At 33.8% G+C, this 23,727-nt stretch overlaps 1 protein-coding gene across 8 annotated transcripts in view; it reads left to right on the top strand.

The window, feature by feature from the left end:
* celsr1a (cadherin EGF LAG seven-pass G-type receptor 1a) overlaps positions 1 to 23,727 on the top strand; it is a 141,605-nt gene that overhangs the window by 113,846 nt on the left and 4,032 nt on the right. For 4 of the 8 annotated variants that reach the window (XM_087248314.2, XM_087248315.2, XM_087248310.2 and 1 more), the window contains 19 exons: positions 721 to 841; positions 1,860 to 2,043; positions 2,137 to 2,238; positions 3,374 to 3,468; positions 3,759 to 3,968; positions 5,576 to 5,759; positions 5,859 to 5,999; positions 7,687 to 7,867; positions 7,980 to 8,147; positions 8,539 to 8,665; positions 9,134 to 9,334; positions 12,587 to 12,761; positions 15,560 to 15,672; positions 16,220 to 16,299; positions 16,648 to 16,774; positions 17,694 to 17,819; positions 19,118 to 19,212; positions 21,028 to 21,125; positions 21,412 to 21,567. In XM_087248314.2, coding sequence (XP_087104440.2) covers positions 721 to 841; positions 1,860 to 2,043; positions 2,137 to 2,238; positions 3,374 to 3,468; positions 3,759 to 3,968; positions 5,576 to 5,759; positions 5,859 to 5,999; positions 7,687 to 7,867; positions 7,980 to 8,147; positions 8,539 to 8,665; positions 9,134 to 9,334; positions 12,587 to 12,761; positions 15,560 to 15,672; positions 16,220 to 16,299; positions 16,648 to 16,774; positions 17,694 to 17,819; positions 19,118 to 19,212; positions 21,028 to 21,125; positions 21,412 to 21,567 — 2,684 coding nt within the window. Of the gene's footprint in view, positions 1 to 720; positions 842 to 1,859; positions 2,044 to 2,136; positions 2,239 to 3,373; positions 3,469 to 3,758; positions 3,969 to 5,575; positions 5,760 to 5,858; positions 6,000 to 7,686; positions 7,868 to 7,979; positions 8,148 to 8,538; positions 8,666 to 9,133; positions 9,335 to 12,586; positions 12,762 to 15,559; positions 15,673 to 16,219; positions 16,300 to 16,647; positions 16,775 to 17,693; positions 17,820 to 19,117; positions 19,255 to 21,027; positions 21,126 to 21,411; positions 21,568 to 23,727 lie in introns of all 8 variants that reach the window. The other 4 variants (XM_087248312.2, XM_087248313.2, XM_087248308.2 and 1 more) reach the window with 1 other exon arrangement.

Below are 23,727 nucleotides of genomic sequence, written 5' to 3'. Positions count from 1 at the left end.
AGCCACTGATAGATATGTTTTATTTAACATTGATTTATTTAATTGAGGGATCTGTGATTTAAGAGCGAGATAGTCAGTTATAATAATTTATAATAAATTAGCATGCCTGCTTTAGTGTCTTGAAAAATATCTAGTCAAATATTATTTACTGTCATCATAGCAAAGATAAAATAAATCAGTTATTAGAAATGAGTTTTTAAAACTATTACGCTTAGAAATCTTCTCTCCGTTAAACAGAAATTGGGAAACTAAATAAATAGTGATTTATAAACTAAACATATATTTTACTTTATTTCACTGTTACATGTTTATTATGGCATTATGTATTTAATAAATAATCAAGAAATTTCTAAATGATTACAGTAAGTAATTGCAGTGTTGGTAGTTGATTTCAAAGAAACTACTTACTTCTCTACTAATTTAAGTAAAAAAAAAAAAGTAAAGGAAGTACTTAGGTACCCTAAAAATTTAAGTTGTACCACAGTAAGAATGTATGTAAGCCATTTTTTACTTTGTGTGAATATAAATATCTTGACCATAATAAATATTTTTTGATTTAGATTAAATTACATTTTAAAATTAAAATTACCTTTTTTTTTTGCTGTAACAAATTACAGTACTTTTTTATAAAGTTGCTTCAAAGTGTCTTTTTTTCAGTGTAGTGGTCTCAGATTTGTTGTACCTCATCACACTATTAATGACTGTGTTTTCTCCACCCAGAGTTGAAAAACCTTGTCCTCGGGGTTGGTGGGGAAACCCCATGTGTGGTCCTTGCAACTGTGATGTCAGCAAAGGCTTCAATCCTGACTGCAATAAGACTACTGGAGAATGTCGCTGCAAGGTATATTATTATACTATTATTCGTATTTATTTATACATAGGTTCTTTCAATATGACCTTCTCTAAGCTTGTTGTCTTAGTAATATATATATATATATATATATATATATATATATATATATATATATATATATATATATATATATTTTTTTTTATAATTTTTGTGGGCATTTTTTATTATTTTTTATAAATAAAATTGTTGAGCACACAAACCAATGACAGAGTCTGATTTGTATTAATGAATCCATTGTGGGAAAAAAAGGAAAATTGCAAAACCGAAAATAGAATCTAAATGTTTTCCAATCTTATCAAAAAAAAAAAAAGCAAAGAGGCAATATTGTGTCCATTGGCATTGGAAAGATGCAGGGTACAAAACTAGCATACAATGTAAAAACACAGGATTTCACAAAATTCAATCATATCCCACCCAACACAAATAATTTAAGTTAATTGGTTTAAACAAATTTAAGTGGACTGAACATAAAACAATTAAGCTGTGCCTAAAAAAACTCTTTTTTGTTTTGCATTGCATTTTGCAAATTTTGAATTGCATTTGTTTAGCTCATTCTAAGTTAGTAGAATGAGATTAAAGTTTTTCGATTGTCCAACAGGCTGCAGAAGATGTTCTCAACCTTACACCACATTCTGTCTTTATATTACGCACTTAGCCATAAAGTGCTCTGCGTTGTGAGACAAAGGGGGAAAAAAAAAACTCTCAAAAAAAACTCTTTTTGGGACAACTTGAATGTTCTATGTGCCTTCCACATGAATTTGTAAAAATGCTTTCTTACAAAAGTCAACTTAAATGATTTGTGTTGGCACAACATGAAGGTATTATGTGGAACATTTGCTACTGCTAAAAAAAAAGCAAAAGAAAAAAAAACTATTTTTTTTTCATTTACATAAACGAAAGTGTCAGAGGTAAACGTGTAAATGTAAATGTGGTTGACACAACATGAAGTCAAATTTATTTTGAACTTTAGAGATTGTTACATTACTACAGTGTTTCTTTCACACAGGACAACTACTATCAGCCAAAAGACAGTGACACCTGTTTCCCCTGCGACTGCTTTCATTTGGGCGCCAACTCGCGAACATGTGACCCAGAGACGGGACAGTGCCCTTGCAAGGCGGGTGTTATTGGGCGACAGTGCAACCGCTGTGACAACCCTTTCTCTGAAGTGACTAGCACCGGCTGTGAGGGTATGTACCAATTTTTGTTCATTCAAGTATCTTTTTGCAGAAATTATATATACAAAGTACCAACATAATGTTTTCTGTGTTGTTACCTACTAGTTGGATATGAGGGCTGTCCAAAAGCCTTTGATTCTGGAATCTGGTGGCCCAGGACTAATTTTGGTTTCCCTGTGGCAATGAATTGCCCCAAGGGATCTATTGGTGAGTGAAACAGGCCTTTTTATCTTCACTAAATTATTGTATTTAAGCTAAAGAACAAAAATGACAGACACATTTGAGGTTTAATCAATAACTTTTTGTATTTTATTTTAGGGTTCAACTTTTTATATCTTATGTGGTGCATCAATTATTTTATTTCAACCATTATGCTATTATTCGGTTGTTGATCTATCATCCATTTTTGAATCGCTACTTTTTTCTACAACTTTTAGATGTTTACAATTAGGCCTGTCACAGTAATCAATACATCGACTTATCGTACAATGCTCATTTTTAATGACTCAATATATGCTGGCCATCAGGCCATTAACAGTGGGCATCTGCTACGTTTTAGCTGATTGCACTTTGAGTTTAACCTCTGTTGGACAACTACAATGCTTACCAGCAAGAAAGGGAGAATTTTCACATTTTACTGAAAAATAGCTACAGTCCATATGAGAAACGATTAACAATGAACATTAAAGTCCGTTTACAAGTGCATATACATGTTGTTTTGTCCCTTGAACATGTTATGCCTATGTATTTGTTCATTATATAAACAGGGACCTACATTGGTCCTAAAATGACAGTAATAACACCAATTGCTATAATTTATATGACATAACACAACAACAAAACTGAATGATCATGACAGGCCTATCCAAAAGGTTTAAATTTTTGATTTATTGTCGATTTGATCACATTAGATTTTGTTAGCCTGCTACACTGGTTCTCATTCAAGAGAAACAATGGGCTGAATCTTCTTCAAATGCCAGTGTTTTTAGTGACTTTCTGTCGTTGGGCACTGCCTCGGCCTACATTTACATTACCCAGACTGTCAACAAGACCTCTCATTGGCAGAAGTCTGCAGTTAGATCTTTTCATTGGTGGGGTAACTGAATGTTAATGAGGCCTTGTCTCCAGAGGAAGCTGGTTGGCAAACACAAAGCATTTTGGGACACAGCTTGGCAGCGCTTGTATAAAGACACATTCACCCAGTAGCTTGTTGGAATGAGGTCTTGAGAAACCTTTGAAACCATTCTTTCAGTAAAAGAATTTATTGTATTTCTAAAATGTATTTCTTTCATAAATTTATCAAATGTTTAAAAATGATCTGTTGTTTTCTTAATATGTTTAGGCACAGCGGTCAGGCACTGCAATGATGAGAAAGGATGGCTGCCCCCTGAACTCTTCAACTGTACCACCATCACATTCTCGCACCTCAAGAAAATGGTACATCTATCGATGTTTTGATAATCAGTTCTCATTTCCAATGGTTTAGGCTATTTATGGAATTATCTATCTTGATCTTGAATGTAACTCCTTTACATATTGGCAGTAAATTGTCTAGGTAGTATAAATCTACACAAAACAAGCGATTTTTATCCACCCCTAAACAAAGTCATCACTGGGATGAGCAAATCATACTACAATGTACCGATGAGATTATACAAATTAAATCAGTTACAAACAGCTGTGATATTGTGTTGAAATATCTCTTTTGTTCGCCTCTTTCTAACCAGAATGACGATTTGCATCGCAACGAATCCTTAATGGATGGCCAGAAATCAAGAGACATCGCTCGCATGTTGCACAACGCAACCGACCAGACCTCTTCTTTCTATGGCAATGATGTGAAGACAACATACCACCTCCTTTCTTCGATCCTGCGCTATGAGAGCCAGCAGCAGGGCTTTAATCTAGCTGCCATGCGAGACGCCAAATTCAATGAGGTTGAGTTCATATTTACTAATTCCTCAATACAATCCAATGCTAAAAGTTGACATCAGATGTTCATTTTGCACAAGATTATAAGATTCTATAGAGTCTTATCAAAAAGTCATGTAGATGGCAGTACAAATAAACACTACAGCGAGCAATTTTGCTTGACGATCTATTCTTAAGAAGCTAAACCATTGCAGCACACACAGTGCTCAACCAAGCCTTGAGTTTAACATGTTTTTTACGCAGCGGATGCCCTTCTAGCCGCAACTCATCTGTGGGAAAGCAGCCTGCCATTATCAATCTAAAATGTAAAACATCAATACACTGGTATATACTTGCATACTATATTTTAGAAAAATTGTAGGTACAGCTAGTTCTTAAAGACTTTAAGACTAAACTGAATCAAAATTTGCTGTGAAACAAAACACTAGTCTGGCAGAGCAGACACATCACTAAACACACACACACACACACAAAACAACTACACTTAAAAGTGAAAATTGTATCTAATGTTACAATCACCTCACAGCAAGAAGATTGCATGTTCTCCCTGTGTTTCCGTGGGTTTTCTCCGGGTGCTCCAGTTTCCGCCACAAATCCAAAGACATGTGGTATAGGCAAATTGGGTAAGCTAAATTGTCTGTAGTGTATATGTCAATGAGTGTCTATGGATGTTTCCCAGTGATGGGTTACAGCTGGAAGAGCATCCGCTGCTTAAAACATGTGCTGGATAAGTTGCCAGTTCATTCTGCTTTGGCGACCTCTGATTAATAAAGGGACTAAGCCGAAAAGAAAATGAATGAATGAATGTATCCGATGTCACCTTTAAAATATACTAGTGGTGGTTGTTAGGAGAAGCATTGGTCCTACTATTCCTCATATAGTACATAGAGTTGAGTTAGATCTCTGAACAAGTCACTAACCTAACCATAAACCTTCACTCTCCCACACTATTTTAAGTATACTTGTAATCAAACATCCTTTTGAGAAATGATTGTGTTTCTGTGAATATAGTGAACACATAATAACAGCATGTCAAATGATAAGACAAGATCTTGTAATTATTAAAAGAGCTGGCTAGAATAGCAGTAACCATTGCAAAATATCAAAGAGACACTATTGAGTAACTATAAAATGCATTTATCAAGCTTTCATACTAAACACTCCTGCAACTACATAACAACGTTAAGCTAAAAACGTCAACCATACATTATATCAACTCCCTGAGCATTGTGTTGTCAACTTTTGCACATGTATGCACTTTTACCATTATTTAAACACCAACTATACTTACATTGCATTTTAGGGGGATTTTTCTGTTGGTCTTTGCTGGGCTTGAAAAAAAGTCTTTAGCAGCCCAAAATTGCATGCTTTTAGTGGTTTAGCAGATTAGTGTAAATAACACAGTGTATAGTGACTACTGTCATGAGAACGAAAACGCCCACGTTTAAAGCGCTTCTGGCAACATGAACATGCTTATCATGATACATGGTTTTAGGATAAGGATGCGTTTTAGGGCCGCATTCATTATGTCTAGCCTTGGAACAGATTCAGACTTCTAATGGCTCTCAAATGTCCAGAATTTGACCCTGAAATATGTTTCTGAATGCTGTAGAACCTAGTGAAGGCTGGCAGCGCAATCCTGGATGCCAGTAATAAAGAGCACTGGGATCAGATACAGAGAACAGAAGGGGGCACGGCAAATCTGCTCAAACACTTTGAGGAATATGCCAACACTCTGGCTCAGAACATGAGGAAGACTTACCTGAAACCCTTCATCATCGTAACAGAGAATATGGGTGAGCATTGCTAAAAGTATCTTGTGTAGAACTTAAATGTAGTTTTAAGTATGGTTTTGAAAACTGGACAGTTCTTTATTAACCTTTTTTTTATGACAGTTTTTGCAGTGGATTACTTGGTCACTTATCCAGATGCAACAAAAGTACCCAATTTCCAAACTACTGACCAGGAGTGTCCCAAAGACCTCAAGTCTTCTGTACTTTTCCCAGAATTCAGCTTCAAATCATCAGAGCTTAAAGGTAAAACTTACAATATGGCAACAAAAAGACATTGAATTTGGAATTTCTGTAATAAATATCTCCTAAATTGGACATGATAATATAAAATACATCAGAAGAAATATTATATTTCAATACATTTGTGTTCACTCTCGTATATAATTAATCACTAAAAAAATCTTTGAGTTTTCCCACAAAAACTTTGTTTCCTATAGAAATGTAGCATTTATTGTAAAATATCATTAAACAAAATCTCTTATTATACTAAAAAGGTCTTAAAATGGCGAGTAAATGAAAAGGGGATTACAAAAATTTTGAAAGAAAATGCAAATGTCTTTCCTCACATCCATTCATTTACTATCAAAATGTGCCTTTAGGGATTCCATATATACAGTAACAGAAAACTTTGATGAACTTATAAAAAAGCTTTGATTTGGCAAACACTGTCACATGCAGTGAAATTGGAATGCTCTGATCATACACAAACATCATACATTTCAGAGGAAGACAGGTCAGTCGTGAGGTAGCATATAGGAAAAATGGAAAATAAGATACATTGGGGGAAAAGGAGGTAGAAAAGCCCCTCAGACTGTGCTTAATGTTGGGCGGCATGAGAACAGGGGAAAAAAAAAAAAGATATTTGAGGTTATAATATTGGGTAAATTTTAAATACAATTTCCTGGCCCCTCTCTTCACGTGACACTCTCTGTGTGAGGTAAAAAAGCAACTGGCAGTGTCAGCTTCGCCTCTCTTTCATTTACGTTCATCATAATTCCAGATACATTTTAAGTGTCGTGTCCAAAAATAATCTCTGAAACGGGTAGGATACTGTGGGTGCTAAAGGCTAATTTGTGCTATTCATATAAGTCTTGTGAAAACACAAGCTAGTATTTTAAAAATATTTTGACTGGCTACCAGATACTTTCTAAAAACTAAACTAGTTTTAGAGATTAAAAAAAAAAAAAGTTTTTGAGATAAAAAAAAATAAATATAATCTACATAGATTCAAATGTTTTTGATATGCTGTAATCAATCTGAATGTGCAATTTTTCTTATTTACCGCATGTACACAGACATTACATGAAACTATAGGTCATGAATATTTGCCTGAAAGTTTTAGAAAAAACATGGAAATTCCTGGAATTTTTGTAGTTAAAATGTGCATAAACCCCATATATTAAATGTGTTGAAGTATGAACAGATATGTGCTACAGTGATTATTTAGGAAATATAATTCATACTTAAAATTAGTTTTTTAAAACCCAAATATTTATGTTGGAGAAAAATATTTAAGAAAAAATTTAAAAAGAGCAAAAACCAAGAGAAACCACAAAAATGTATAAACTTTTGTTGAAATTTTGTAGTTTGTCATTTTTTATTTTTCTTTTTCTAAAGAGCTTTAGTGACTAAAATATGATTTGATAAATATATCTCTTTAATAAACCTGTTTTGTTCAAATGGACCAAAATATCTGATCGATATTTACTGAAAAATGGATAAAAAATATACATTTTCAAAATGGGGTGTACTCATTTATATGATAAGCAGTGCTGGGCTAATTATAGACTACAAGCTAGATTGTCAATAGTTGCTAGCATTAAAAAAATAATAATAATCTGTGCTTTTCTGTAGTATTGAGTCATCAAATTTAAAAATAGCCGGATGCAGAAATGTCACATTTTGCACATGAACACTCTTGTTCCTTTAGTTTCACCTACAGATGATCCAGAATTTCAGATCAACTCTGATGAAGAGGAGAAGCAGGCTACAAACAAGAGAAAAAGGCATGTTGAGACCATTCCTCCATTTCCTGTGGCTTCAGTCATCATCTATAAAACTCTAGGCCAGTTTCTACCAGAGCACTACGATCCTGACCGCCGCAGCCTCCGGTACAGAGCGCTTGTTCATCTGTATAGTGCTTGTCCAAATATTTAGTCTTGGTGGCATTCCACAGCCACTCTGTTGCCATGCTGAGAAAGTTTGTGTTTTTTTTTTCCACAGGGTGCCCAATCGCCCAGTCATTAACACTCCCATCGTGAGCGCAACTGTGTACAGTGAAGGTCAGCCATTGCACATTCCTCTGGATCGACCAATCACACTGGACTATAACCTTCTGGAGACCGAGGAGAGAACCAAACCAGTGTGCGTCTTCTGGAACCACTCCATCACGTGAGTCCTAAACAATAATTCACTTTTTATTCTTCAGTTATGAAACTAACAAAACAAACATTTCAGAAATCAGTTTAAAGGGGCAGTTCACCCAAAATACAATTCTGTCATCATTTACTCATCCTTCATTTCTTCAAAACCTGTTTGAGTTTCTTTCTTCTGTTTCCAAATAATATATTTTTAAAAAATGCTGGTTGCTGGGACCCATTGACTTCCATAGTAAGTTTTCAACCAGCTTTCTTCAAAAGTATCTTTTTTTTTACTCAAAAAGGTTTAAAAACACAGAAGGTAGACAAAATAATGAGGCAATTTCCATTTTTGGGTGAACTATTCCTTTAAGTAGCTGGTTTGCACATAATTAACACCAGTTTGATATTTTTCTCTGTGTCAGTGTTGGTGGAGCAGGCGCTTGGTCATCCAAAGGATGTGACATCATCTCCAGAAACCACACTCACATTAGCTGCCAGTGCAATCACATGACCAGCTTTGCCGTCCTTATGGACATCTCCAAAAGAGAGGTACAAAACAGCCATATTTTTTTTCAAAATAGCTCAAAGAAAATAGCTCAAAGATGAAAAGTCTGTTATCCGTTACTACTATAATCTTCTTAACAAAATCTTAGTTTAGGTCACAATTCATGCTATTTACTACTGGTCTAAATTACCTGCCTATTATTGAGATATTAACTGTCCATTAGTAGTTATAAAGTATCTTATTCTGTATACCTAATACTAACCAAAACCTAAACTCAACTTCTAACTTACTATTATTAAACAGCTAATTAGTAGTAGCTAGTAGTGTTTGTTAATAGCATGAATAGTGACCTAAACTAAAGTGTTACCAATGATTTTTTAAATATGAAATCATATGTGTTTTTATTACACGAGACTAAATAAATGAAAGTAAATAGTGACAGATTTATCATTAGTTTGGGTTAACTTTGTCTTTAAATTGAATTTCTACAACTTTATCTTGTTCTTGTCCAGCATGGTGATGTTCTTCCTCTGAAGATTGTCACCTACACCACGGTCTCTGCCTCTCTGCTGGCCCTCTTTATCACCTTCATTCTACTGGCTATATTACACAAACTGCGCTCCAACCTCCACAGCATCCACAAGAATCTGGTGGCTGCCTTGTTCTTCTCCGAGCTGGTCTTCCTTATCGGTATCAACCAAACCGACAACCCGGTGAGGAACTCGTCTGCAGAGTTTTATTGCACACAAAAGATCTACATTCATATTTTCACTCTTAATATTAGCGCATCTGTGTAACCTTGCAATACTTACTTTATAAAAGCGATGATTTGGGACACAGTACTTGTCTTTTTTGAATATTATTTAGGCCAGTGTTTCTCAACCACGTTCCTGAAGGTCCACCGGCACTGCACATTTTCCGTGTCTCCTTAACCAAACACACCTGATTTAGATCATTAGCTCATTAGCAGAGACTGAAAGACCTGTAATGGGTGAGACAGACAAAGGAGATATCCAAAGCATGCAGTGTTGGTGATCCTCCAGGAATGTGGTTGAGGAACACTGATTTAGGCAGCATGTCCTTTTTTTTGTTTAGTTTTTTTTTTTGGAAAATTTTTTAGCTTTTATAAAACATTTAGTTGTAAATAGACACAGATATTTCACTCTGTAATGGTTCTTTAAAGTCTGCTTGAAATCAACATTTACAATGTTTATTTTGCAAGCTCTCATTGCTATTCTTATGGTGATCAATTAATGCGTGCAAGTTAAAGCCTAATATTTACAACCTTTCCAAATAAGGTCAATAAGGACCTTCTGATTCTGATTTTTTTTAATAGTGTAATAAATGAGCATATGCAACAAAGATACAAAACAATATTACTTACCTAAGCCACATACATAGTCATTATCATTTAACAAGCAAGTGCGGTATCCTTTTTTTTCTCTTTTGCATTTTCTCCTTTACTGTTATTGCTTATCGTCAGAATAAAAAGTCCTCACTATGATCATGCCAATGCACCATAGTTCAACTAAATTTGGATGTGAACCAGACAATCAAAAAACACGAAAGCTCTCTGTAAAATAATGGAAATTCTGCAAAAGCATGTAAAAATGAAAGTGAGAAGAAACTCCGAAGACCACACATGAAATTACAAGATGGTTTGAATCTTTCATAATGATAAATCACAAGTGAGAGTTTTGATCTTAAATGTGGTTTTGTGGAGAGTCTCTGCGATATCCAGAATTGAGATTCCCATTCTCAGATTCCACTAATTGCTTTGTTAAGTCTGTAATTAACAGCTGGATATAGTTGTGAGTTGAGGTTACTTTGGCAAATGGCTACGATTACTGTGAGGTGGCTTTTATTTTGGGTTATTTGACATTCAATCCCCGAGCTTCAATGCTTTAAATCCATTTCTATGTGGTTTGACACCATCTTCCTGTCTCTGTTTTCTGTTTGTTGGGTGGCATTCACTGCATAACGTCTTACAGTATTATTTTTTGACAAATCCTGCAGATTCTTTTTTTAAGCTTTTGAAACAGCAGGAGTTTAATCCATTAAAACGTGTTTGCAAAGCCACACAAAAATGCTGTTAATGAAATTATGAAGTTTTAAAGGTGCCCTATAAAGAAAATCTGTGTATACCTAGACATAGTCAAATAATAAGAGGTCACTATACGCAAATGGCCATTCCATCAGCCTCAAACACCAATGTTTCCTTGTTCTCATGTAAGTTCTACCAGTGGAAAACAGGCCAATCCGAACACAAAACAAACTGTTGCATGTTAAGTTATGTTCTACGTCATCCGGACATGGTGAGCAGTCATGTTGAGCCACAAAGATCACTAGCCAAAACATAGGGAGCGCATGGGATTGTTGTATTTTTAAAGTTTATTAATATTTATATTAAACCTACAATAAATATGTGGCACTCTTATTTTGAAAATGGGAAATGCAGCTGATTTAAAGCTAGCCTCGGCAGCTTTAATGTCATTAAGCAGCATCTCTTTTGTTAAGTTTAATTAGCATTATAATTTAGCCTATATATTTTATTCAAAGTTATTCTGCCTGGAGGTTTATTTTAGAATGTAACGTTCTACTCCATTGTTGTGTTTGTGTATGTTTGTGAAAAAGTACTGTAGCAAGCACAACAGAGCAGAGCTCAATATTTACAACCTTTCCAAATAAGGTCAATATGGACCTTCTCATTCTGCGTTTTTATGGGGTAATATTTGAGCAAATAAAACAAAGATTTTTTTTTAAACTTACCTAAGCCACATACCTACTACATTGTCATCAGAGAACACTTTAAATTATTAAATCAGAGCAGTATATGGTACCTATAAAATCCAGACTATATTCCAGCAAAACTTTATTTTTCCATGCTGTAACTGGTCTCTGTTAGTTCTGGGGTTGGCTCAGAGTTATACCAACACACTCTCACATTATTTTAATAAATGTGACGTCTGGCTACATGTTGGACGCACTGTTTAGGTTTAGCTCTGTAGAGAAGGTTAGGATATCTACTCTTCTGTACTAAGTGGATGATTTCACAGCCTGTCAAGTAAACGTTCTGGTATAAAACCCTACTGTTTATATTAGGTGTAAAACAAGGTAGATGTTAAGCACAGTGTAGATGCTGTTTCTCTGGGCCAACAGTAGATAACAACAAATGGCATCTTGATTAGAACATTTTAGTATCACTATTTAATCTTACTTCATAAAAGTGTTATTATTACAAATAAATTGTCTGATCTATGTTGGACATAATTAGTGACCATAGTTTTTTTCCCTACAAGTATGGATATTTAAGTGCAAAACTAGGATATTTACAAAAAAAGAAACCCACACATTACTCTTAATATATATTATATTATATATATATATATTATTGAATATTCATAAAGATTTATTATTTGAAGGGTTAACTTATTTATTTATAGCTATTATACTTTATTATACTTGGCATACTGCCTGGTACCTATTTTGTAAGAAAAAATAAAGAATAAAAATGCAACAGAAAATAAAGAAATAAAATGTAACAGAACATGCTTTTTATGTTATTTACAGACCAAATACCCTTTAATTTAATTTTAATTAACTTAGCATTTTTATTTATTTTTGCATGTATTTTTTATATATTTTTTTATATTTAATTTTATTTCATGAAGATTTCTGTTATTGATTTAAAGTGTATACATTTAAATGCATAAACATTTAAGTAGTATTTGTTGTGTATTCTTCTGTTTTATATATATAAAAAATGTTTTAGTGCAACAAAGATACATAATGGAAAAGACAAGGTTTATTTTATTTTATTTACAGACCAAATACCCTTTTATTTTAATTATTATTTGTATTATATTCATGTATTTTTTTTTTTAACTTTTTTAATTTTGTTTTATTTTAGGAAGATTTTTTTGTTGACTGCTAAGTCTCCTTATTCATCTTTTCTCTCTCTCTAGTTTGTGTGTACAGTAATAGCCATCCTCCTGCACTACTTCTACATGTGCACATTTGCCTGGACGTTTGTGGAGGGTTTGCACATTTACCGCATGCTCACCGAAGTCCGAAACATCAACCACGGACACATGCGCTTCTACTACGCCATCGGCTGGGGGATACCTGCTATTATTACAGGTCAGACACACACAAACACACCCTCTCCAGTCTGTTCACTAATTACTATTTCATATCCACCCAACACCCAACACCTTTACATGTTGGTATTTGTATGCTCATGCCCAGCATATACAAGATACACACCTTCAGCTCATGAATTTCCTTAATAGATTATATACAAAATGTTTGTAAACCACCACATAACCATATTTATGCTGTCATGCTTGGACTCGCCCCTTGTTTTGGATAGTGTGTGTGCGTGTGTGATCCCTGTGGGAACGAGACAGGACGCCACCGTCTTCATATTACTAGCTCTCTCTCTCTTGCTCCTTTCTTTTTCTGTTTTTTTCTCTCTGATGGCTCTTGCTGTCTATAATGGGTGTCACTTTCCTCACTGGCAAATGCTCAAAGCATGGCAAAAAGCCCCTTATCTGCGGATAATAGGACTGTCCTGACTCCTCCCGGCTCAATGAATGGCTGCCTGCTTTCTTTAGGGCGTTCTGTAATTCAGGGCTCATGCTATGGGTTCGGGATTTGAACAAATTTCACTGCGGTAACTCATCCTGTTATGTTCATACTGCAGATATGATACCTCAAATTTTGCTTCTGTATAGAAGAAGTTTGCTTTGGGTCTAATATTGTGCTCCACAGAGCAAAACTAGTTTTAAAATAAAAGTACCCGTGTGATAAGATTTGACATGCACTTTGCAGAGGTTCTTTGTCTACTTCAAATGTAATAACTAATAAATCTGGTTGTGATGTTAATTAAACACTGGTTAGCACAAAAATTTGAAGCAGTTGTGAAAATCACATAAACACATTGAACAATAATCGGTTTAAAAACACTTTAGAGGACTTTTATTAGAAGGTAGAAACCAACCACCCACAATAGCAAGACCCTCATACTTTAGAGCAGTGGTTCTCAAACATGAGTGGTATGCGGGCTTCCTTTTAGTGGTATGCGTAGATATCAAATGTGTCATATGCACTTGCTATTATTATGCTATATTTATAAATAAAGTATTTAGAAATTTATCAAAAATTATTTATATATAAATATGACAAATAATATTATTTATTTTATGACATATAGCCTATATTTCCGAGGTCCAGGCAACATTTCCATAAGTTGATGAATTGGTTACTGTATGTTAATACTTTACATTTAAGTACATTTACTTTTTAAGAACATTAACCTACCATTTTTAACTTTTAAAAGCACATTTTGATTTAAATGTTGACGTTTTTAGTTTGCTCATTTTTTTTACTTATAAGCACAGTACAATGTTAACGTTTAGACTATTTATAATGATTAAAATGGCAGACAATAAAAAATATTCTTAATAATAGAAATTAATCTACCGCGTTTTAGAACTGTGCAGAGCTGTAGCTGCTTTACTGGGCTTACCACGCTACTGTATTTCAATACTGCTCATTATGGTGGTACTTGGAGAGACAGTTTTTTTTCTGAGGTGGCACTTGATGAAAAAAGTTTGAGAACCGCTGCTTTAGAGCTGTTTTAACCCTTGCACGTGTGAGTTTTAAATACTCTAGCTAACCCTCCTGCATGAGTTTTTTGTGACCGTTACTTAGAGTCCATTGTGTCCTAAAGTTCCCATGGCGGTGCATCTAGTTTATCATGTGACGCACCAGTCACAGTGATCTATGTACATATCATATTTTGTTTCTTTTTCTCCTTTTTTGTAAAATATTAACAAATTTATATTGTGAAATCTCTGATAGTCCGATTCCCAAATATGTGATAGAACATATATTTTTTCAGAAGTTAACAAGAATTATTTGTATTATTTATTAAATTACACATTAATTATATTTTATTAGCATCTAACCCTACCTCAACTCCCAACCCATTGTGTAATGTAAAAACCTTGTTGTACAGTGTCACAAACATTATTATATTATATTGACGTGAGTATTCTCAGCTATATCCCATCTAGACTTCACCCTCTCCTGCAGCGTGGTAAAGTATAGATGGGATACAGCTGAGGATACTTTTCGTTAACTTCTCATCATAAATTGTGATTTATGACAAGCACTGCACGCCTGCGCACACCATTGGAACTTTCCAATCACACCGGTGTGATCATATGCGTGAGATGGTAATAAAGATGTTTTCACCATATTTGTGAACATAATAGTTTTATAATCTAATTTATTGCAATGTTGACAGCAACTGATATATATATATATATATATATATATATATATATATTTTTTTTTACTTATTTTCTTTTTATTTTGTCCAGTAGTCAGCTTGAAGTTTAGCTTGAAATTTAAAGGCTAAACTAGGCTGTGGAACTTAAGTTAATTAGGCAAGTTCTGTAGCTAATTGGGGAAAAAAAAAATCTTAAGGGTAATTACAACCTTAATTAATCTGTTTTTATTCCTGCCAACCCAAGATAGTGAATACTTTCCAAAAAATCAACTATTATAGTAAACACTGTGAAAATATCCATGCTATATGTTAAACCTCACTTGTGAAAAAAAAAATGTGAAAAAAAAATCAATGAGGGCTAATAGTCTTTTAGAAGCACAATTAAACACTCAAGAAAGTGTTTTACATGTAAAAAGTTAATACAATGTTAAAAAGAATATTAAATGCATAGAAACATTTAAAAATGCCCTAGAATTTACTCAGAATACCCAGTTAATGAAATAACAGGGCCCTGGCAATCAAGGACTAGGATGATAGTTACTTTATCCTAACTTTTAACAGAAAATCCTGCTTTTTAAAGATAACAATCACAATCCTGCTTTTTGAATAACAAGTCATATTAATATTTGCATCACATCAGGTCTGGCTGTGGGTTTGGATCCGCAAGGATATGGCAACCCTGACTTCTGCTGGCTGTCCGTCCACGACACCCTCATCTGGAGTTTTGCTGGACCCATCGCTGTGGTGGTACTGGTGAGTCCATCCAGCAGTTATTTACTGAACCATTTAAAGCAGGGGTGCACAAATTCGGCCCTGGAGGGGCAGTGTCCTGCATATTTTAGTTCCAACCCCAATTAAACACACCTGAACCAGCTATTTAAGCTGTTTTTAGGTATACTAAAACTTCCAAGCAAGTGTGTTGAAGGAATCTGGAGCTAAACTATGGAGGACACTGGCCCTGCAGGACCGAGATTGGACACTCCTGATTTAAAGTGACCAAACTTAAAGTGATACTGTTGCCATCATTTACTCATTATTTGTTTGTCACTGTTTGAGTTTCCTATTTTCTCTTGAATGCAAAATATATGATTTTAACCTTTGACTTCCATAGTATTTGTTTTCTCTACTTGAAAGTCAGTTGTAACATTTCAACAGAAGCAAGAAACTCATAAAAGTTTGAAACCACTTGTGTGGAGAGTAAACATTTTTAATTTTGGGTGAACTATCCTTTTAACGTCTAACTGTTTCCCGTTGTTCTCTCTACCCACGTTAATGCAACTGTAAACCATCTTTTGAACAGGTCAACATTGTTATCTTTGTGATGGCGGCAAAGGCATCATGTGGCCGTAGACAACGCTCCTATGAGAAGTCGGGAGTCACGTAAGACATTGTTTTTATTTGAAGCATTTACTGAGGACATTTGATGTTCTGGGGTCTTATTAATAAAATTTGCCTCGAAATATTCCTAAAAGTGAACATACAGCAGAAATTTTATTTTATATATGTATTAATGATTATGGCTCATATGAGGATTTACGTGGTTAAATTAAGTCAATGTTTACTAAGAGTGTTACTTGATTCTACACACATTCTCCTGTCAAGATTCAAGGTCAAAACTTTTGCATGGAAGTGTCATACGCACATTTGGCCCTTGTTTTATGGGTACCCCATGTTAATAAATGAGATCCCTGGTTCTTACTGCGTTTTTTTCGTGTGTGTTGTCTTCAGTCCAGCTCTGAGGATGGCCTTCCTGCTCCTCTTGCTTATCAGCGCCACCTGGCTGTTGGGTTTAATGGCTGTTAACAGTGACGTCATGACTTTCCACTACCTGTTTGCCATCTTCAGCTGTCTGCAGGTAAACATCGCACTGTTTCTAAATACCATTTCTATTAAGAAATACATCACTGCTCATGATAAGCTTGAACATATATCAAATCACTAAACAGACTTTATGTGTCTGCATTCTGGAATATGGCAGTCAACTACAATGCAGATTATAGGATACATTTAATACATCGACAGGTTTTCTGGCTTGTTATTGGTGACTAAAGCTAAAGATGCTGTTAACATATACCATTGGTGCAGTAATGCTAATGTGGCTGTACACACTAATAAAATATTAGTATAATAATATACAAGCCATGATGTCTAAGCGGGCAAATTGTCAAAAATCAATACAAATACACATATTAGAGCAACTGGGATGCACCAACACAATCTGCAGATTTGTCAGTTTGATGAAAAACTAAAACATGTTCCTTCCTGTTCTGATTAAAATAGAATCTTTTCTAAATACACTTCATGGTCAACATACTGAATGTTGATACTGCTTTAGACATCTAGTCTTGTAAAATAAATATTTTTGCATGTAACCTTGGCAACTAACTAAAATAAGTTACATTTCTGGAATCACTGAAGACAAAACCTTAAAAATAAAATATAAAATAAAAATAGAATGCAATCAATATGAAAAGTTATAAACATTAAACAAAAGCACATAATGCAAGATCAATATGTAATCACATTTGAATATAACATATTAGCATGAATGGCTCAGTGAGTAGCACTGTCGCCTCACAGTAAAAAAAAATCACTGGTTTGAGCCCCAGCTGGGTCAGTTCTGTGTGGAGTTTGAGGAGGTGAATTGATTAAGCTAAATTGGCCGTAGTGTATGTGTGTGAATGAAAGATTGTATGGGTGTTTCCCATAGTGCAGTAGTGTATAAAATAAAAATAAATACTGATGGAATTCTATTGCTCATTTTTGTTTTTCAGGGCGTATTCATTTTCTTCTTCCATATTGTGTTCAATAAAGAGGTGAGGAAAAATCTAAAGAAAGTTTTCACTGGAAAGAAACAATTACCGGATGAATCCAGCACCACACGCACAACCCTACTGACGGTAAGTTGTTGGAACACATGTAAATTATTAGATATCGATATATGTATGGGTTTTCATTGCAAAAACATAACTTTCTTGTTTTCTAGTGCAAATATATAGCATTCTTAAATTCAAGTTACATTTACTTGCGATATTCTGAGAAAGAAAAAATCGAAATAATTATATTATTGATTATTATTATATATCACAAATATATATCACATAATGTTAAAGATAAATCTGTTAGTGGGCTAAAATTTCATTTGATTTTTGGTTTTTAAATTATTTGAATCCCACTGGTAGATATGTGTTGTTTTAAACATAATAAATGATGATAAGGATTCAAAATCTATCTTATAAACCTAAATAAATAAGCACAACTCAATATAGAAAGTAATTTATTTACTCAATATATAACTCAATATATAAATAATTTATTTGCTTCTAAAGTTAACGTACAGTTAAATTATTATTTTTCATCTATATATTATTAAATTAATATGCATTTAAATTCTTTTTCAAACATTTCAGAGCCAGGCAAATTTCACAGTATTTCCTCTAATATTTTTTGTCCACAGGGGGAATAGTTAAATTTTTTTATTTAGCAGTTTTGAGATTATTTTGTTTTAATAATTTGTTGACTGTAAGAAAAACACTTCTAAGAAAACAATGATATATGCTTAAAGTCTGGGTAAAGAGAATTCTGGAATACTTTAGTATTTAGTATTGTAGTTATCACGGTCGTCTCAAAGCAAAAATGTCACTGGTTGGAGTCCCGGCTGGGCCAGTTCTTCTATTTTGTAGTTTTGAGATTTTTTTTGTTTCAAATCATTTGTTGGGTCAATATTATTAGCCCCCTTAGGAACTTTTTTTTTTCTTTTATTTGATTAATTAATCACTTTAAGCACTTTAAGCTGAAAACTAGTATCTCACAAAATAACAATTGAAATATTATGTACTGTCATCATAGCGAAGACAAAAGAAATTTTAGTTATTAGAAATTAGTTATTAAAACTATCATGTTTAAAAATACATTAACAAAAATCCCAATTAAACAGCAGGTGGGAAATATAAAAAAATGGCCTTATAATTTTGACATTATTTCAAATGTTTGGATATTAGTACTGAAAAAAAAGACAGAGCGGAAACTGATGCACTCAGTGTATGTCAGTTTATCGCTAAGCCCTGTTAATTAAGTCATTTGCATGCAATAAAAAAGCAATTTCACATCATTGGCGATCAAAGGGAAACATTTTCTTTGAAGTAATCTGGCATTTGTAAACTTGATTCACAGTACTGTGCTCTTTCTCTGTGTGTAGCGAACGCTGAACTGTAATAACACGTATATGGAGGATGGAGCGCTGTTCCGCTCGGCCATTGGAGAGTCTACGGTGTCTTTAGAGAGCACAGTCAGGTCAGCCAAGAGTCACAGCAGCTACTTTACTTACACTCACAGGTAACATGCTAATGCTGGGCACGCTGCTACTCTTTGTGAAACATTTCACTTTTCTACTTGACTGTTTTCACTCACTCTTTTTATCTTATTGAAATGACTTTTCTCTTTTTAGGTGCATGAGCAAAAGTGCATGGCTTCTGCTTTGCAACAATATATACAAATGTATATGCATGCATGAGATTTTCGGTAACACTTTAATTTAAGGTGACTTAGTTATTATTAATATGGTAATTGCAATGAATTATGTATAAATACATGTAAATGAACCCTAAACACAACCCCTATTCTAACCCCAACCATAGAGTAAGTGCATGTAATTAATTAATATGACTATAATACTAAGTAGTTATTGAATAGGTACACTGCAGTAACGTCACCTTAAAATAAAATGTAACTAATTTTTTTATTGTGTTAACAGAATGCAACCATGTGATATCTGTACATGCTCTGTTTTATTAGCGGTTTTCAAAGCACTTGTCATTTGGCTTTATATATTGATCCAAGCAGTCGCGAGTGCAAAAATCAACTTAAGACAAAGATCACATGCAGTTTATAAAACATTCATATGCAGACAATTCTATAGTATTAATAAATATTGAAAAATCTTGACAGTTAATGCGCACCACATAAGCACGGCTAATTGACCTCTCCCTTCCCATAATGTTAATTATTTATTTAATGTTTGTTTTTTAATGTTAATGAAAGTGATCTCACACTAAAACAACCGTTAACCACATTTCGAACAATTCAATTTGTAAGTAAACCAATAGTATAGCCTGATATATAGCCTTTGTAATGAAATATTACAACGCGCACCTAATTCTCAATTTTCGCTCATTAAACTTCATTTTAGTTATTAGCTTTTTAGCATGTAAAGATGACCTTCATGCTAACTGACAAATATTGCGCACATTGTAGCTGAGATCAAACATGAAATTTAATCGTAGCTTCCACTCATGTCTATCCCAAGTTATGTGTTCAAATGAGAGTATTCTGTTCGTTTGATAAATAAGGCCTGACAGGATTCATATAATGATGTTTAATATTTCATATGGGAACAGACCCTGCAAGACCCTGCAAGTTTTGTTATTAACATAGCTAATTAGCACACTGTTATTAGCACACTTGTGATATTATTAATAAATAATTACGACTCATAGTAGCGATGGGCGAAACTTAGCTTTTCACAGCTTAATATTATAATCTATATTAAAAATATATCAAATTCAATTACCCAAATATACAATACCGCCAGTGAAGAATATTTATACTTTTAAAAACTACTGACCTGGCATGCAAAATACATAAAATGAACTAAATGAAAATTAACCAAAACAATTCTAAAACATATACAAAATGGTCATATAAATAAGGCTGTAGTTAAATTAAATGTAAGTATTAGTAAATTATTTCTCTGTAGTTTTACTAAAGTACTAAAATAAATAAAGTTACTAAAACTAAACTAAAACAGCCATGAATTGAAGTTAAATACATATAAAAATGTAATAACAATAAAACTATTAAAACTAGTAAATTAAAATAAAAACAATTTCAAAATTTGCATGTGTTATTGGAATAATCACAATTAATAGGTTACACGTAACTGTACTTTATGAAGCTAAATGAGAAGAATTTGAGCGAGTTAGGATGAGATGGGTCATTTCTCATTCATTTAGTTTTTTCCCACTGGAATCTAGTGGCAACTAGAGGTCATGCATTTCGCATGTGTGCTATATCTCTCTCTCTCATCCTCCTCCTTTGACTCCTACACAGGGATGAATTGGGTCAGAAGCCCAGTGTTTCTGGAAACGCTAAAGCCGGACTCACAGACATTGATGGCTCACTCTTCCGTAACGGCACTAAAGCAGACGGTAAGAAAAGTGCTACTAAGACAACACTGATATATGTTTAGAGTCTGGGTAAAGAGAATTCTGGGATACTTTAATATTTAGTACAAGTAGATAAATTAAATATTTATATCTAATACAAGTAAATATGAATACATATGTAAATATTTGGGTTTTGTATTTTAATATCACTTTATCTCCTTTTATCCAGATGCAGACATTTGTAGTTTGACATCTATATTTGTTAGCTTCTAAGCATGTTGATAAATGCAATGTAATGTAATATTAACATGAAGGTTTGTGTTTTCAGACTCAGATTCAGACAGCGAGCTCTCAGTGGATGAACACAGCAGCTCATACGCTTCCTCACACTCATCTGACAGCGAGGATGAAGACATCGACATGCAGCCAAAGTGGAATAATGAGAGACAACCGCTACACAGCACTCCAAAGGGCACAAAAGAAGGTATTTTCCTTGCAATTACATTAAATGGGATGATCGTGAACATTATCCGCTTGTGAAGTGTGACGTCACGCGGAGCGGCTTCCGGGTCCAAGTGCTCTATTCAACCAAATGGGGAGATTCATGAAATGGTAATAATAAACATTTACAAAGCGATTTAATACTTTCGAAAGTCACGATCGCAATATATATGTCCATGCCTAATATCCGATGGCCAGAAAGTGATTCATTGTTTTATAAATTGTTAAAATTTTGGTATTTGTTATGCAGCAAGCCCAGAGATTGTTGTGTACACTATGACATTCATGTAAAATTAACTTTAATGTGTGATAGGAATAAAAAGTGATCATAAACGAATGATTTCTCCACTCAAGTGAATGGCGGCTTGGACCCGGAAACAGTATTACATACGTCACAAACACGTCATCACTTAACAAGCGGATAGTGTTAAAATAATATAAAGGGACTTTTAATTCTGAATAAGACATGTCAAATACTTTCGGTAAACTGTTAAGCTATTATAAAGTCATCTTGTTTAAATCTGCTTTGTTTAAAAATTACTGCCTGATTGGGATATGATATAACTTGGGTTTCACATTGGACAAAAAGAAATATTAAAATAGAATAATGTATTTTACCACAGTATTTTTGATGGATTTTCTGTGCTTGCGCTTAAACTGACTTTTACCTTCTCTGCCACTCGAACAAATTAATTACTGCTTAGGTCTATTAAATGCACTAAATTTTAATTAAATTACATTGTCAATACTGTAAAAAGAACCTCAAAAACTAGTCACGTCAAGCTTTCGCCAGAACATTCAACCTTTTATCGGTGGCTTAAATACACTTGCTGTGTCTATAGCTCATTGAATCCATTAGAAAATGTGAAAAAAGCAGCCCAATCACGTTTCTTTGTCACACATTATTTGAAAGTGTCCTTGTTACAGTGCAACTATTCATTTCACTACTGAAAAATATTAATTGCATGTGGTTAGGGTTAGGATGCGGTTTAGGTTTAGTTGCATGTAATTAAGCATAATTATAATTACTATAGGAAGTACATGACACATGTAACTTCTTGAAAGTTTGTGTTTTAATAAGGTTACTCTGCAACCACATGGAAAAAATGTGATGTAGAAAGAAATCTATTACATTTTACCATCAATGATACTGCTGCCTTATCTACAATGGTCAGAGATAAACACTGTTTCTGACAGTGAACTGTTTCTGAGGTCAAAATCAAAACTTAGTGCTTCTAATCTCATACCCAGAAAAATATCATTTTTAATTTTAAGACGTGAGCTATGTCGATTTATCCTGAGCCGTAATAGCTTAGAAATTCTTTAATTAAAAAGTTGACAGTTTAAGTTGACAGAAGCTAAAACAGCAGAATGACGTTCACACTAACCTGTGAATTATTTAGACACAAGATTGGACTAAACAGTCAAAAATACAAAGCTGAAACTGGCTGAATGGAGCATATACTAACCTAAGTATTATTCATTCACAGGATGACACAAAACAGTCTAAAAACATTGCATGACATTCAAGCAGATAATTCTGAATGTGGATGTAAATATACTGATGTGAACATACTCATTGATGGTCAAACTATCATTTGTTATCTTGGAATAACATACCTTGGAATGTCGCGACTGTCCAATCAGAATCAAGTATTCCAGACAGCCATGTAACAAACATAGTTAACATGCAGTTGTACAGTATACATTGTCCTTTACATAAAAGGGTGATGTCTATGTGCGTAATAAATTCCCAAAGATGTGTATTAAGTTTGTGCATTGTCCTTAAAGTCTTCATAGGGTTTATGTTCCAATACAATAATAAACTTTACTCTTCAAAAACTACATAAATGTATCCACTAACCATTCTGAAAGATCCTGGTTCAGTCTGGAAGCTGTAACCTCTTCATCTTTATCATTGTCTGATTGTTTAAATATATAAGGCTTTCATCTATTACTGATCATTTCTAAAATATTGGCTGCATGAGATTTGCTCTTTTTGTCAGTGTATACCCATTGACTTCCATAGCATTTTTTACCTACTAAAGAAATAAACTGAAATTATCACACAACATTTTTCTAAATATCTTCTTTTATGTTCAACACACAAAAGAAACTCAAAGGTCTGAAACCACATGAGGCA

The sequence above is a fragment of the Danio rerio genome, chromosome 4 (assembly GCF_052040795.2).
Source record: "Danio rerio strain M-AB ecotype USA chromosome 4, GRCz13ab, whole genome shotgun sequence".
In the NCBI taxonomy this organism is placed as follows: domain Eukaryota; kingdom Metazoa; phylum Chordata; class Actinopteri; order Cypriniformes; family Danionidae; genus Danio; species Danio rerio.
This window is presented reverse-complemented; position numbering and strand designations above follow the sequence as displayed.